The 16,703-nt window shown below is 50.9% G+C and overlaps 1 protein-coding gene and 1 pseudogene across 4 annotated transcripts in view; one reads left to right on the top strand and one right to left on the bottom strand.

Annotated features, from left to right (window-relative positions):
* Positions 1-529: 529 nt before the first annotated feature.
* GTPBP1 (GTP binding protein 1) overlaps positions 530-16,703 on the bottom strand; it is a 29,293-nt gene continuing 13,119 nt past the window's right edge. For all 3 annotated transcript variants that reach the window (XM_017861277.1, XM_017861279.1, XM_017861278.1), the window contains 8 exons: positions 12,505-12,628; positions 9,647-9,761; positions 7,913-8,057; positions 7,623-7,805; positions 6,713-6,848; positions 5,900-6,078; positions 4,412-4,612; positions 530-3,464 (listed from right to left, as the gene is read on the bottom strand). In XM_017861277.1, the coding sequence (XP_017716766.1) occupies positions 3,372-3,464; positions 4,412-4,612; positions 5,900-6,078; positions 6,713-6,848; positions 7,623-7,805; positions 7,913-8,057; positions 9,647-9,761; positions 12,505-12,628 (1,176 nt within the window). In that variant the 3' untranslated portion in view covers positions 530-3,371. The remainder of the gene's footprint in view (positions 3,465-4,411; positions 4,613-5,899; positions 6,079-6,712; positions 6,849-7,622; positions 7,806-7,912; positions 8,058-9,646; positions 9,762-12,504; positions 12,629-16,703) is intronic.
* On the top strand, positions 9,778-11,656 carry LOC108521447 (thioredoxin-dependent peroxide reductase, mitochondrial pseudogene; annotated as a pseudogene). Its single transcript, XR_001883189.1, has one exon. The product of XR_001883189.1 is annotated as a thioredoxin-dependent peroxide reductase, mitochondrial pseudogene (transcript).

Consider the following 16,703-nt stretch of genomic DNA (forward strand, 5'->3'; position numbering starts at 1 on the left):
CTGTGGAGATAGCCACAAGAGAGGAGCTGGGTGGGGCACAAATCCAGCCCCCAAAGCCTTGGCCAGTGCCGCAGCCTCTTGGGAGACAGCTGGTCCTGTGCTCACTCCCCTTCACTAACACCTGCTCTGCCTCTGGCGCCATCTCAACAAAGGAGACGTCCCCGTGCAGCACCAATAAGCAAGCCCCTGGAAGTTGCCACACGCTGTGGCAAGAGCCCAGAGCCTGGGCTGGGCACGTGCCCTCTGCCTATCTGTACATTCAAATCCTACTGGGTCCTCACAGCACAGCCCTCACACTGCTGGCTCCACAGTACTTCCCCCAACCCAACTAAATTTCTGCTGCCCCTGTGCGTGGCATATTCATTCCTGTGACCTTCTCTGTGCCAGGGTGGCCGATAAGCCAGAACAGTCCTGACTGTGGCGTCAGGGGTCTGGCCATCCCCATCCCACCATCAATCACAGGCCTTACTCCTGGGAAGGACGCCACAAACACCTGCTGCACACACAGAAGGGTCAGGCCTTGCCATTCGAGGTGATTGGATTAACAATTTTATTCTGCATCCACTACAAAAGGGCTGGTGTTTTGTACCAAATGTTTAGCTGGGAGGGCTGTAGGGACCCCGCTACCCCTGTTAAACACAGTAAAGCATGGATCCAGTCAGCCCCCTGCTGGCAGGTGTGGACCTGGCAGCTACACAAATCCAACCCCACCCTCCTGAGTGTGGCCAGAGGCCAAGGTGGTCGCCAGAGCTGAATCCCAAGAATGGTTCTGGCAAGTACTGCTGCTTGTAGGGGCAAAGAGTTAAAATGAGATTCTGCCATGGCTAAGCCTTGTGGGAACCCAGACCCCACAGCCCCTCCCATGCCAGGGGGCTCAATGCCAGAGGCTTGCTATGGAGGCACCAGCAAGTAGTGGCCCCTATAAGCAGGGCCAGAGTCAGGACAGAGAGCAGGAGGGAAGCAGCCTAGAGACAGAGGACTGGGCTGGGGCCAGCGGACACGCAGGAGCCTGCCTGGGAAAAGCCGGGGGGCAAGGCTGGCACGGGAATGTACACCTGCTGGTGACACTTCTGAGCTTCAGTTCCCTTAACTAGAAAAACAGAACAGGCCCGGTGCGGTGGCTCACACCTGTAATCCCAAAACTTTGGGAGGCTGAGGCAGGCGGATCACGAGGTCAGGAGATCAAGACCATCCTGGCTGACATGGTGAAACCCTGTCTCTACTAAAATACAAAAAGTTAGCTGGGTGTGGTGGCGTGCACCTGTAGTCCCAGCTACTCAGGAGGCTGAGGCAGGAGAATCGCTTGAACCTGGGAGGTGGAGGTTGCAGTGAGCAGAGATCACGCCACTGCACTCCAGCCTGGCAACAGAGCAAGACTCAAGTCTCAAACAAAAGAAAAAGAAAAACACAACATCGACCTCAGGGGCGGTTGCTGGGAATGTCAACAGGAGCGTGCGTCTAGACCCCTGGCAGTCTCAGCCACAGCTCTCCTTTCGAGCCTGCCCAGGGCACAGAGGTGGCAGGGTGGCTAACGGCGTGCAGACCACTCACTGAGCAACCCCTTCCCGTGTGCAGGACACCCCAGGGCCTCACGTTCTCTGAATCCACACAACCTTGATGTATGGCTTTGCCTCTTGTAGATGAGAAAACTGAGGTTCAGAGAAGGTTGGTAAGCTTGTCCCGTGTCACCAGCTGGTGAGGGAGCCTGAACATGGAAGCCACGCCTGCCTGACCGGGGAAGCTGGGCTCCTCACAGCACTGCCCTGCTCCCAGCTGTTGCCAGGGGCCCCAGGGCAGGCAGAGCAACTGCGTTCCCGTGGCAGCACCTCCACCTGGAGGGGCTGGGCAGGGAGCACCACACTGTCAACTTGGAACAAACTTTTATTTTGAATGCTGGTCTGATCAGTTCATGGCCAGGGGTAGGTGGTAACTAGAAACAGCTGGAAGGAGGGGAGGAGAGGGGACCAGCAGTCCGCAAGCAGGAGGAAAGGAAAGGGTTGGGGACAGGAGGAGGCAAGGCTGAGGAAGGACCCAGCCAGCTGGGTGTCTGCCCCGGCTAGAGAAGGAACCACCCCTGCCCACCAGCCTACCCTACATCTGTGGCTTCAGTGCAGCAGTCAGTCCAGGTGGGTTCAGGCCCATGCCCCCTTCTCTGGCCTGCACAGTCCCACCCCAGGCAGGGGTTCTTCCAGAGGGCTAAATGCTGTGTGCTAATCCTGGAAGTGTCTTTTCACTAACTCCTACCTGCCCTCCCCATGCTCCAGTTGTCTCTTAAACCTGGAGCTCAGGCCTTCACTACTGTGCTCCTGTAGCAGCCACGGGGGTGACGTGATGGGGAAGATGGGGTTTTAGTCTCAGCCTAGCTCAGGGGAACATCCCTCCACCCCTCCAACAGGAGGTGCTAGAAAACATGATCCTGAGCAGACCCAGACACCCTTTTGGTAACCAGTGCCTGAGGCCCAACAAGAAGCGGGGTGAGGGGAGGCTCCAGGCCGGGCAGATCAGCAAAAGCTGAGGGCAGCCAGGGCCGGCCCAGGCAAAAGCAGGATTGTCTCCAAGGGGAAACCCACCAGCTGTCTTTGGGTCAGTGGCCAGGGCCAGGGCCAGGGCCAGGGTCAGGGTCAGGGTCAGGGTCAGAGCCCGGGCCCTGGATGGGGAGAGTCCTACAATCTCATCACTACTCCCCTCCACATGTCTCCAGGTTATAACCAGAGAGCTTTTGGCATGACCTGTTTGGAGGCTTAAAGGGAAAAAGGAGGAGAGAGAAAAGGAGAAGCCACTACTTTCTCTCTGTTAAAATGCCCAAGTCCTAGACTGGGGGTTCCTGCTCTGGCAGCAGCAGACACCAAATCCCAGAAGCCCCTCCACCCAGTCTGTCTCCATGGAAGGGGCCCCTGAGTGCCAAGAGGAGCAGCAAGATAGGGGAGCGGCTCCTTCCGCTCCTGACATCCCGACGGCCCCGAGGATTCTCAAAGAGACAGACATGCAGGCAGGCAGCCATGGAGGAGAAAAGAGAGGCTGACATGGCCCTGGGGGTGGCACTCCTGCACCACACACACACACACAATAGAGAGAGACAGAGACGTATAATAAACAGAATAAAAACTAAGGGCCCAGATGTACAAAAAATGTGAGAGTGAGGAAGAAGGTGGGGAGGACAGTGGGAGATGGTTAGTCCCCCAGGTCTGGCTGCCTTCCTCAGCTTATAAATTACAACCCCCCTGGAAAATGGGGGTGGGAGCAATGCGGAGGCTCCGGCTGTGGCCTGAGCAGGAGGGCTGGGTGGCGGTCATAGCTGCTCTGCCCATCTGGTGGAACGGTGGCCAGAGTATGATGACCCCTTGGGTGGTGGGGGTGGGCCAGGAGAAGGTTCAGCAGCCGCTGGCAGGAGTCACACAGGCCCCCTGGGACTTCACCTTGTGGCGCTGGCCCCCTCGTCGCCGGCCTCCACTGCTGGGCTTGGGCTGAAAGAGAGAGAAGGAGCTTGAGAAGCACTGGCCCATCGGGAGGAGAAGAGAACAGAGGAGCTGAGCAGTGGGGAGAGGGGGACGGAAGATGCATGAGCAGGCAGCGTGGTCTGTCTTCACCCCAGCCTGCCCAGGAATTTCCTGGGCCACTCTGCATGCAACACCTCCCCTCTGTCTCTAAAATGGAGCCAGTGCCTGCCCTGCCTTCCTAACAGGGTGGGTAGGACACATGTGATGAGGGTGTGAGACGCGGATGTTCAGAGAAGCACAAAGCAGAGCAGGAGAGACAGAAAGGAAGCGAACGAACCAGAGGAAAGACCCAATGGGAGACAGATAACAGAATGGACAGACAGATCCAGGCATAGCCTCCTTTTCCAATGAGGGGACAACGGAGAAAGATGCTGGGGAGAGGGGTGCAAGGGGCACCAGGCCTTCTTCACGCCAGGAGAGAGTGCCTGCAGGAGATAGCTGGCAGGAGAGGCCGGGTAAGAGGCTCAATGGCACATCCCAAGGCCACTTGCCCTTCAGGATGTGTGCACATCAGGGACGGGACAGAGGAGGACCCTCTAAGGCAGTGTCTCTCAAACCTGCTGGACTGCAGTGCACACATATATCACCTGGACGCTCACACCAGCAATACTTGCAAGACTTACTATGAAAGGGAAGCTTCGACATTTTTCTGTTATATTTTTTTTTCATTAAAACCAAATGCTAGTTAGGGCCAATTAAACTGGTTTCAGGTGGGCTGTATTCCCTGCTGTGGAAGGCACTGCCTTATAGCTTCTAGAGACAAATGCCTCACACTTAGGAGCACTTCAGTGCCAGAGTTGTTGAGGAGACCTTCTAGCCAGGCTTCAGGCTTGCCTACATGTCACCCTCACCAAATCAGGGTAGAAGCCACAGCCCCCACCACCGTGCCAAAGCCACAAGGGGCCCGTGCTCACCTGAGGCTGGAGACTGCTGGATGCAGCTGGCTGCCCAGCCCCTAGACAGGAAGCTTCATCTCCAGGTAGGGGTGCTCCTACTGCTGGCCCACCAGACGGGCCCCCCTCGTCTCGTTTCGTCAGGGGGCCCTTTTTCGTCGACTGCATTTTAATCTGCTGGGGCTTGGAGTTCATCGGGGAGTTGTTGGTGGTCTGGAGGAGCTGTGGGAGCCATAGAGAGAGGCTGAGACTGGAGCTGCAGGGCAGTGGCACTGGCTTGGCTACACCCCACCCCAGCCCCTTCTCCCAGGGACTCCTCATTCCTTGATCTTGCCAGTTCAGCGCAAGACGGATGGCAGGAAGGACATGACAAGAGGCAGTGGGGATGAAGAGTCATTCTCATCCCCGCTCAGTAGCCCAGGACTGCTATGGCCCTGGGCTCATGCCTCACTTCCTGCCTCTGCCCAGCCCAGAAAGGCTCTATCCTCTTCTCTGCTACAGCTGTTGTTCCTACAGGGAAATCGGTGAACCTTGCTCCCACCTCCCGCTCAGTCCAGCCCCCAGAGCCCAGAGCCTGCACAGAACCTGGCAAGTGGAGCTCCGGGCTCTCATTGCTAAGCTGGTGGAGACTCCTCAGAGTGTGAGCTGCAGCTCCAGCCCCAGGACCCTGCTGCTGCTCCCATAACAAAAGTCTAGGGCAAGTGTTAACTCCAGGCCTCCCAAAGAGACCAAGTCAATGTCTCATCAGCTGGAAACATTTGAAGTTTGGCTATCAGAAATCTTGAAAGCTGTCAGCCAGAAGTGACTTACAATCTTCCCTTGTGGCCCAAGTTCTCTCTCATACAAAGCACAAAAGAAGCCCAGTGAGTCCCAGAGGACATTACAATGTTTGCTGCAGGCTTGGCCAAACTCAGCAGTCCCAGGAGCATGCAGGCCTTCGAGGACATCTGTAGCCCCAGGGTGACCATGCCTTGCCTTTTCTAGAGGCAAGGTCAGCCAAAGACTGATCCCAAGATCTCAGATAGGCTGGGGCCAGTACCTCCTTTGTACGGAGCAGGGGTCAAACCCCTCTATCAAATGCCCCTCCAAGACCAAGGGCAAGGTCTGCAGTGGGCAAGTGTCCAGGACACACAAACAGCTTAAGCCCCAAGAGAACTCAGGCCCATAATTTCCTGCACTCACTCCAACCAGACCTCTGCTCTGAGAGGAGACCTTAGACATGGCCCCAGCGAGGCCACAGGAACCTGTGATAGCACCTTGGAGGCTGAGCCTGGCTAGGCCCAGACTTTCTGAACCATACCCTAACCCTACCTTTTCCTCTCCATGGTCACCACCACTGCCCAGGACAGGAGGCCATGGGATACCTCTAAGGGGAGTAGAGAGATGGCACCAAGGCTACACCTCAGTGGGTCCAGCTCTCCCATGGCAATGACTAAACCTCTGCCCTGTGCTCAGGGTGGCCCCTGAGTGCTTCCTGGAGGCAGCAGGCAAGGTCTGCCCCGGCCATACCTTGGTGATGGTGCCGACAGCCTTGGTGCGGCCTTCCCGGAACACCAGCCGCTGGTCTATGTGCAGGTACTCAGGGGTCTTGATGAAGCGGAAATGTACAGTGGCCTTGTCCCCAGTGCGCAGACAGTCCTTGTCCATGCTCAGAATGGTGGCTGTCTGCCTGATGCTCCCACAGTGCACTGTCAAGGGAGCCAGAGGTCAGGATAGGCTGGAGCCACCTGGTGGCTTCAGGACAAGGGAGGCAGTGAGTGAAAGCATGAAATACGCTTAAGCTGTGGAAGGGTGGGGGCTTATCTCTGGGGCTACAGACCCCTGTGAAGCCTGCTCTTGGCTCTGATCCTGCCTTACCATCTCCCACATTTTCCTCCAGCTAATGCCCACCCATCATCCCCCAACCCCAGGCCCTGTGCAGACAAGGGTCCTAGTTCCTGGGATTACAGCACACGCTGCACATGCGCCTCCTCGCCGGACTGTGGGTTTCTGCGGGGAAGGATCCTTGCCCATCTACCTCATCTTTGTTCCCAGCACCTTAGCAACACCACTGGGCATCCAGCAACGTTCAGCAGACCTTGCTGAAGGAATGCATGTGAGGTCCCTGAGGACAGGTCTGGGCCTCAGAGCCCAGCCCTCAGTGTTTGTGGGAAGGAATCAACACTGCAGCTCACGGGTGGAACAGAAGGAACGGCATCACTGAACAGGAAGGAGACCCACCGCCCAGCTGCAGCTGGAACTAGGGGGCCTGGGTTGCTGGAGCACCTTCTGAGGGGAGCTAGCACGAGGGCCTCCTGGGCTGGCAGGGCCTTAGACACCTACCCATGGCCTGGTAGCGCGGGCTAATTGTGGTGGGGTGGTGGAGGACGAGAATCTCGGCCTCAAACTCCCAGGAGGCTTGGGGATTCAAACGTGGGGAAACCATCACCATGCCCTTCCGGATGGACGAGCGCTTGATCTGAAAGAAAGAGGGAGCCCCAGCCCTCAGGGACAATGATGCCTTCTGATTTCACCCCTGGTCCCAGGGACCAAGAGTCTTTCTAGGGATAGGGACCACCCCAACTCTGCCTGGTTTCCTCACCACCTGGACCACAGGTCTTCTAGGGTAGACAGCACGAGCAGCCTCAGTGCTCCATGGGAAGACTCAACACTACTACTGGGGTTCAGGAAGGCTTCATGTGGGAATCAGCACTTAAGCTGCTGGGCCATGAAGGACGAATGAGGAAGCAAAGGCAGGCAAGCATTCACGGGGAAGGAACAGGTGAGCATGACCTGACCACTGTGGGGAAGAAAGTCCTACTTTTCCTGGTTAATTTAGTTGGTGGGTAAAGGTAGGTGACCCCAGAACTAGAACCCACCCCAAACCCCAGGAGATAGAAGGCTGAATGGGAAGAGGATTTGGCACAGATCCCAATGGCCCTATGTAGAAGGATCCTTGAACAGCAAGGATACTCCTATCTGACCTCACCACTGAGCTCAGGCCACCCTGCTCAGGCACCAGAGGGAGGAACAGAGCAGAGAAGGCAGGCGTTCCTCACTCTAGCACTTACAAGCTGTGGGTCTTGAGCAAGTCCCTGGGCTATGAGCCTCAGTTTCATCATCTATAAAAATGAGGCCAGTAATCCCGATCTTGCAGAGCAGCCATGAGGACTGGAGTGGGTGAGTAAGGCATCTGGCCCAGAGCCTAGCATGATGGAGTCTGAGAGGAGTGTTCAGTATCATCGCTACTCACCTTCTTCAGCGCAAAGGATGCTGTCTGGCCACCCCGCACCTCCTTGACAGGCATGCGCTTGCGATGGATGGATTTGACAGCAATGGACAGGAAGTTACCCAGGGGGTCTGGGCCCAGCAGCAGTGTGTCATTCAGCTTGATCAGGCCTCTCAGTGTTGTCCCCGACACCACTGTCCCCACACCCTGCCAAGGAGAAGACCCTGGCCTCATAAGTGCATCCCCAGCACAGACCCACCCCCTGATGCCACTGTAGGAAATGCCTACCCAGCCACCGGCCCAGAGCCACTCACCGGGACGGAGTAGGTGTCATCAATCTGAAACTCAGCAGGCTCCTCCTCCCTGTAGCTGGTGCGGGGGGAGAGGAGGTTGAGGAACATCTTCAGCAGATCTAGGTTCTCGCCTGTAACATTGGAGATCTGGAATATTGGGCACATCCTAAGCAGAGGGAGGAGAGGAAGGAAGAAAGGAGAGAGGCGCTTAGGAGGCTAGCTCCTGCTCTGACACAGGGCAGGGGCAGCAACAGGGCTCGAGGAGCAGATGCTGCTATTCATGACCCCACATCTCCCTCTTCCAAGGGCTTGACCTCTCTGCCCTGACCTAGCAAGTTCCTGGCTAGCCCTGCTCTGAGGCCTTCTTCTCTCACTCAGTTCTGTCTCTGACACCTGTCCTCTCCTCTCTGTCCTCCACCACTGCCCTAGTTTGGAACCTCATGACTGCTTCTTCCTCAAGCACACGCATGCTTGCTTAAAATCCTTAACCGCCTTTCCGCTGCAGAGAAGACACTCCAAATCCCTCTCCCAACACTCACAGCCCTTTGCTTGGGTTTGTAGCCATCTCTGCAGATTCACTTCTCACAAATTCCTATATTGCAGCCACACCAGAGAACTTTCCCTTCTCCTAAAACCTTGGCACTTTTCTGCCCTTGTGGATTTGCTCACTCTGACCTTCCTTCCTGAATTCTTTCCCTTTTACGCAACTACCAGGCTCTCTCACCCTTCAGAGCTCATCTCAAATACCACTTCTTCCGTGAAACCCTTCCTGGGTAGACACTCTTAACTCCTCTGAGTTCCTGGAGAGCTTTTTCTCTGTTACACATTACTGCATCTGATTTTTCATCGGAGTCCTGTAAATGATCTCTATCGCTCCTACTCAGGGTGAATGAATTAAAATCCTTGAGATCAGGAATTATACATTCCCCACAGCTCCTAGAATAGTGTCTGCACAGAATAGGCACTGGACGATATCAACAAGCTCAAATGGGGCTGTCTGAAACGTGCCCCCTCTGCTGGCCAACTGATGGTACTAAGGATCACATCAGGGTGGAGGCATAGGCAAAAAGCCAGGCTGCTCTGGGCCTGGCACTATAGACCAAGGTCTGGGCGAAGAGGCAAAATTGGTAGAGTTCACCATTATCGAGACAGCATCTCTAACCAAGGAGCTAAACCCCTTGAGGACAAGGATTGTGTTCAATTCAACTCTGAATCCTCAACCTCTAGATGAAGAGTCTGGCAGAACAAACATCCAGTAAATATTTATGGAATGAAAGAATACACTAATGAGTAAATGCCAAAACTTATCTATGATTAGTGAGCTTTTGAGGAACAACAATATAAAAAACTGAGTTACAAAAATGGCTGCATATTTACCATCCATCAGCCAGGCAGGGCATTAAGTGCTCTACATAATTCATTTCCAACATTCACAGGAGCCCTACAGGGAAGGGAATGTTATTCCCATTTCACAGATAAGGACACTGAAGTCTCAGCCGGGATGCCAACCTCAGGAATGCCAGCACCTCACAATCTGGGTTACATGATATTGCCCCTGGGCAACAATGCTGGCTTGGGAGACCCTGGGCTAAGATCGGAAGCTTCTATTTTTTCCAATCTCTAAATAGGAAGAGGTGTTGATGTGGTGTTTTCATGAGACCTCATGCCAAAGCTGACAGCCACTCCAGGCCCATCACTCACTGTGGTCCTGCCTGCAAGGGTGCCTGTCTGAAGTGTGCGCTCCCTACCCGTTACCTTTCGGAGCTGAAGTTGGAGGCTGTGACAATCACATCATCCTTGCTCTGCACCAGCACAGGGATCTTCCGGCAGCCTGGTGACTTCAGCAGGCGCTGTAACAGCTTCAGGGTTTCTTAAAGGGTGAAATGGAACAGAATTAGGGGGACACAACCTTCTCTTTGGCCAGGCTTCCAGAGCAAGATGGGTCCACTCATTACTGATGCAAGCAGGAGACAGACACAGATAGATGGACCAGTATTAAATGCCACAATGCCTGGAGAAGCAAAAACAAGGATCAAAACTTTGGGTGCTGCTAGAGTAAGAAAAGCATAGATGGGGCCTCTTTTCTAGGGTTCTGCGTCTGAAACCTGGCAGATTTCTCTTGTGTCTGCACGACCTGCCTCCTGTAAGCATGTGACTTGAGGGTCCCCAAGAAAAACAATTCAGTTCACACTTCAGTTCTCAGAATGCACTATTTCCTGGAAAAAAAAATCTCATCCAACAAAAAGGATCTCTTAGATATTTAGAAGTCTAGAGAGACCTTATTATGAGGCCTCCCAAAGGGATACTTTTCTGCAATCTTTAGCAGTGAGGGAGAAAGGCATGAAGGCCTAGTCCTGCAACCCTGTGTCAAAGCTTTGGTGGTAAAAGGTAATCAGACCCTCTGTCCAAACTTCCCCATATACATCCAGCTTAGCTGGTAGAGCCCAACTCCTTCTGCCTGGGGTCACCTGAAAAGAGATGCCAGATTCAGGAGCTCAAAATTTCTGCATTTGGAACCAGAAGGAACAAGGAAGAGGATAATTCTAGGCTGTGCTCAGACTAAGAACTATAGGGGAGGAAGTAGCAGAAGATTCTGGGCTGATGGAAATTCAGGCCAAGATCTAAGTACAAGACAAAGCAAGTTTCACCCGCGGGCACTGAAGATGGCAGCTGCTGTGGGAAGGCTGCTCCGACATGTGAGTGCCATTCCTTGGGGCATTTCTGCCACTGCAGCCCTCAGGCCTGCTGCTTCTGGGAAGAACGAGCTTGACAAACATATTATGGTCTGGTTCTGGTCAAGCAAAATTCTTTAGCACCAGCTCCTCATAACATGCACCTGCTGTCGCCTAGCATGCACCCTATTTAAGGGTACAGCCATTGTCAATAGAGAGTTCAAAGACCTAAGCCTTGATGACTTTGAGGGGAAATATTTGGTGCTTTTCTTCTATCCTTTGGATTTCACCTTCGTGTGTCCTACAGAAATTGTTGCTTTTAGTGACAAACCTAAGGAATTTCACAATGTGAACTGTGAAGTTGTTGTGGTCTCAGTGGATTCCCACTTTAGTTGCCTGGATAAATACACCAAGAAAGAATGGTGGTTTGGGCCACATGCACATCCCACTCTTGTCAGATCTAAGCAAACTTCCTGATACTACGGTGTGCTGTTAGAAGGTCCTGGTCTTGCACTAAGAGGTCTCTTCATAACTGACCCCAGTGGAGTCATCAAGCACTTGAGCATCAATGATCTCCCAGTGGGCCGAAATGTGGAAGAGACCCTCTGCTTGGTGAAGGCGTTCCAGTATGTAGAAACCCATGGAGAAGTCTGCCTAGCAAACTGGACACCAGATTCTCCTCCAATCAAGCCAAATCCAGCTGCTTCCAAAGAGTACTTTCAGAAGGTAAATCGGTAGATCACCCATGTGTATCTGTACCTTCTCAACCCAGAGAAGAACCACAGTTGAAACCTTTTATCATTTTATAGATGACTATCTGTAGAAGGCAAGGAACCAATTGTGTTTGTATTCATAAATATTACTCTAAATGTTTTATTTTCGTAATACTGGCTAGGGCTTTTAAGCTTGGTTAGTTGCTAGTACAAGGAATCCTTTATTGGTAACATCTTGGTGGCTAACTAGCTAGTTTCTACAGAACATAATTCACCTCTGTAGAAGGCAATTCTTAGATCATGTCTTCAATGGAAACACTCTTCTGTCTTAGCCTTACTTGAATCTTGCCTACAACAAAGTAGAGCAACACACATTGAAAGCTTCTGATCAAGGGTCCTAAAGTTTTCATCTTAAATGTCTTTGTATTAAACTGAATTTTCTTTTAAGCTAACAAAGATCACAGCTTTCAGTTGTTATCAGCAGTCAAATTTAACTCCTGCAATGAACGTTTATGTGATTGAAGCAAATGTGAATATTATTTTAAAAAGTGGCAGAGTGACTTAACTGATCATACATGATCCTTCATGCCTGTAATTTATAGTTTACATAGTCATTTTATTTATTTTGTTCATTAGCTAACTTTGTCTACATATATTTCTAGATATTGATCAGTGTCATGGATTATAAAGGATATTTATTGGATCCAGGGATTGCATTTTGAAATTATTATTTTCTTTGCTGAAGTGTTCAATGCAGAGCATATAAAAAAATAAACATATTGGCCGGGCGCAGTGGCTCACGCCTGTAATCCCAGCACTTTGGGAGGCCGAGGCGAGTGGATCACGAGGTCAGGAGATCGAGACCATCCTGGCGAACACGGTGAAACCCCGTCTCTACTAAAAATACAAAAAAAAATTAGCCGGGCGTGGTGGCGGGCACCTGTAGTTCCAGCTTCTCGGGAGGCTGAGGCAGGAGAATGGCATCAACCTGGGAGGCGATGGAGCTTGCAGTGAGCGGAGATCGCGCCACTGCACTCCAGCCTGAGAGACAGAGCGAGACTCTGTCTCAAAATATAAAAAAAATAAAATAAACATATTGTAAAATAAAAAAATAAAAACAAAAAAGAAAAGAAGTTTCTGGGCTAAAGCCGTAGTGGCAGACCACCTGGAGGCACATAGGTGACAGCACTAATCAGAGCAGCGGCTGCTAGCTGGAGGCTTCACTTACCTTGCAGGATGTTGGCAGGACACATGTCAATCTTGGTGACTACCACAAAGACAGGTACATTGAGTGCCAGTGCCAAGCCCAGGTGTTCTTTGGTCATCCCCACGATGCCAGCATTGCTGCCCACCTGCCCCAACACAGAAAGGAATTGTCAGGACAAGGGCAAAAATCACTTTAACCCCTGACTCAACGATGTGGGGTGTCAAAATCGGAGGAGACTTGCAAACAACAAAAAAGATAAACCCAGTCAGGGAAACAACTGTCTTGAACCATCAAAGTGAATCCAGGCCAGGAGCGGTGGCTCACGCCTATAACCCCACCACTTTAGGAGGCCAAGGCAGGCAAATCACTTGAGGCCAGGAGTTTGAGACCAGGCTGGACAACCTGGTAAGACCCCGTCTCTACAAAAAAATACAAAAATTAAGGCCAGGCACAGAGGATTACTCCTATAACCCTAGCACTTTGGGAGGTCAAGGCAGGCGGATCACCTGAGGTCGGGAGTTTGCGACCAGCCTGAACAACATGAGAGAAACCCTGTCTCTACTAAAATACAAAATTAGCCAGGCGTGGTGGCACATGCCTGTAATCCCAGCTACTCAGGAGGCTGAGGCAGGAAAATCGCTTGAACCTGGGAGGTGGAGGTTGCGGTGAGTCGAGATCGCACCATTGCACTCCAGCCTAGGCAACAAGAGTAAAACCCATTCCCCTCCCCCCTGCAAAAAAAAAAAAAGAAAAATTAGCTGGGTATGGCAGCATACGCTGTAGTCTCAGCTACTTGGGAGGTGAGGTGGGAGGATCACTTGAGCCTGGGAGATTGCGGCTGCAGTGAGCCATGATGGAGCTACTGCACTCTAGCCTGGGTAACCGAGACTGTGTCTCATAAACAACAACAACAAAAAATTGATTCAACTTAACATCACTGGCCCTCAGTTTCCCCATCTATAAAATGGGGGGATAACAATATCCACTTCAGAGGGTCACTTGATGTTTAAATGTCACAACACACATGAAGGGTCCAGCACACAACTAGCATGAACTACGTGTTTAAGCAACTGCACCTATTATTACTGTTACTATCCTTCCAGTAACAACAAATGTTTCCAAATATCACCATAATGACTAGTTACATAAATCAGGGCACATGTATGAAATGTGCTGTACAAAAGAAGGAAGAAATTCTTATCTACTGATATGGACTAATCTCCAAAATATGCTTTTAACGGGGGAAAAAAAAAGTAAGTTGTATATAGAATGCTATCATAAAAAGAGGTGAGTAGTCAGCTGGACATGGTGGCTCATGCCTGTAATCCCTGCACTTTGGGAGGCCAAGGCGGGTGGATCACCTGAGATCAGGAATTTGAGACCAGCTCGACCAACATGCTGAAACCCCTTCTCTACTAAAAATAATAATTAAAAAAAAATTAGCTGCATATGGTGGCGGGTGCCTGTAATCCCAGCTACTCAGGAGGCTGAGGCAGGAGAATCGCTTAAACCCAGGAGGCGGAGGTTGCAGTGAGCCAAGATTGTGCCACGGCACTCCAGCCTGGGCAACAGAGCAAGACTCCATCTCAAAGAAAATAAAAGGCGGTGGGGGATAAGTGGTGACTGATTCGCGGCTTAAAAAAAGCAGCTGAAAGATATTTGGGAAACATCTGAAATAATATAAATATAGACTAAATATTTGAGGATATTAGGTAACTATTCTTCATTTTCTTAATTGTAAAAACAGTGGGAGACAGGCCTTACTTTTAGGAACTGTATGCTGAAGTGTTTGGGAGTGAAAAGTCACAATGTCTACATTGTGACTTTGTCCAGGGTGAAGACATTTCCACTATTTTCAAGTGATTCAGGAAAAAAAAAAAAAAACTAAACATATATACTTGGCTGGGCAGGGTGGCTCACACCTGTAATCCCAGCACCCTGGGAGGCACCAAGGTGGGAGGATTACTTCAAGTCAAGAGTTTTGAGACCAGCCTGGGCAACATGGCAAGATCTAGTCTCTAAAAAAATTAGTATTAGCCAGGTGTGGTTGTGCACGCCTATAGTCCTAGGTACTCAAGAGGCTGAGATGGTAGGATCCCTTAAGCCCAGGAGTTTGAAAGCTTATAGTGAACTATAGTCGCACTACCGCACTCTAGCCTGGGTGACAGAGTGCAGGTTTGTCTCTTTAAAAAATATTAAATCGGGCTGGGTGCAGTGGCTCATGCCTGTAATCCCAGCACTTTGGGAGGTTGAGGTGGGCAGATTGCTGGAGGTCAGGAGTTCCAGACCAGCCTGGCCAACACAGTGAAACCTTGTCTCTACTTAAAATACTAAAAATTAGCTGGGTGTGGTGGTGCGTGCCTGTAATCCCAGCTAATCGGGAGGCTGAGGCAGGAGAATCACTTGAACCCAAGAGGCAGAGGCTGAAGTGAGCTGATAGTGCACAACTGCATTCCAGCCTGGGCGACAGAGCAAGACTCCATCTCAAAAAAAAAAAAAATTAAATTAATAAAAAACATATAAACACATACGTACCCACCATATATATATTATGCATATAAATATGGCAAAATGTTAATGATTGCTGAATCTAAGTGGTGGGTTTATGGTATTCGTTATACTATTCTTTGACCTTTTCTGAAGGTTTAAAATTGGAGGGAGAGTATATATACAAATTTGCTAGTCTGAGTACAAAATATCTCCAGCAGCTACACAAGAAACTAGAAACCCTGGTTGCCTCTGGGAGGAAACTTTTCACTATTTTGTACCATACTAAACTAGAAGAAAATCTGAAAGAAAAACTGCCATGTTGTGTTTACACAGCGCCCTATCCATTCCAGTGTGTCATGGAGATGCCCACTGCGCTTCCATGGCTCCCAGATGAGTCACCCCAGCTGGCACATCCCCCTCCCTCCACCAGGACACCTCCACAGTCTTCCCTATGTCTTCCCGTGTCCTTCAGCCACCTTTCCAACCCAAGGCAGACTTGTTTTTGCTCTTCCCAACCTGGAGAAGAGAGTGCTCTACGGCTTTGTTTTCTATATATTTTAAATATTTTTTCCTAGAAGTCAAATGCCATGGGACTATAATGAAATATTTCATTGTTTTCTACAGAAATGTTAATATTTGGATCACAACCAAAAAGTCAGATAATATATATGTAACATTTTGTCCAGGGTGTAAGACATTTCCATTAATTGGTCTTACTGTAGCTCAGCTGGAAAAATGCTTATTCTCAATCAGTTTCTATACCCTTCTTAATATTAACCCAACAACTTCCCCAAATACGCCTCTGGATCTTCCGCTAAGATCCCTTCCTGGCAAGCAGCTTTCCTCAGCCCAGTCAAGAAGCTCATCATGGCCCTTTGCAACATTCAAGGACATGGAAAATGAAGGCATGCTGAGGTCCCAAAAGCCTCAGGCAGAGAGCCTAGGAGTGTTCACACAGCATGCTCTGCCTCTCTTTACCGCTCTCCAGTTTGGGGAGAATTTGCTTGAGAACCTGTGTTTGTGCAGCAACTTGATCAAGTCTGCTATGAACAGATGCTTATGTTTACTACATTTATTAATACAGGCAGCTGAAGGAATCGAGAAATGGGGAAGGGTTTTGGGAAGGCCTTGCCAAGGGAACACTCAAGGCATGTGTGTCTCTGACTCTCTCCCTTCCCGCCCTCCCTCTTCCTTATTCCTGCTGTGAAAGCTGTGGAGATGTGCACAAGGTTATAGGTCTTGCCACTCCCCTCGGCACTCCCACTGTCTGTCCAGGGAGGAAGATCAGTGGCTCACAAAGGCTAGTTTAGCAATGGGATCTAACACGGAGTCCTCTGCTCCCTTTCTTTCTCAGTTAAATCTATTAGATGAGCTGCTTAAAAATTTTTTAGTTGTTTTTTTTTTTGAGACGGAGTCTTGCTGTGTCGCCCAGGCTAGAGTGCAGTGGCACGATCTCGGCTAGCTGCAAGATCCGCCTCCCGGGGTTCAGGCCATTCTCCTGTCTCAGCCTCCCGAGTAGCTAGGACTACAGGCGCCTACAACCACGCCTGGCTACTTTTTTGTATTTTTAGTAGAGATGGGGTTTCACTGTGTTAGCCAGGATGGTCTCGATCTCCTGACCTCGTGATCTGCCCGCCTTGGCCTCCCAAAGTGCTGGGATTACAGGCGTGAGCCACCGCGCCCGGCCTGGTTGTTTTTAATGTTCCTAGCGGGAATATTACTTAAAAATT

Source organism: Rhinopithecus bieti, unplaced genomic scaffold (genome assembly GCF_001698545.2).
Source record: "Rhinopithecus bieti isolate Rb0 unplaced genomic scaffold, ASM169854v2 scaffold_56975, whole genome shotgun sequence".
Classification (NCBI taxonomy): Eukaryota; Metazoa; Chordata; class Mammalia; order Primates; family Cercopithecidae; genus Rhinopithecus; species Rhinopithecus bieti.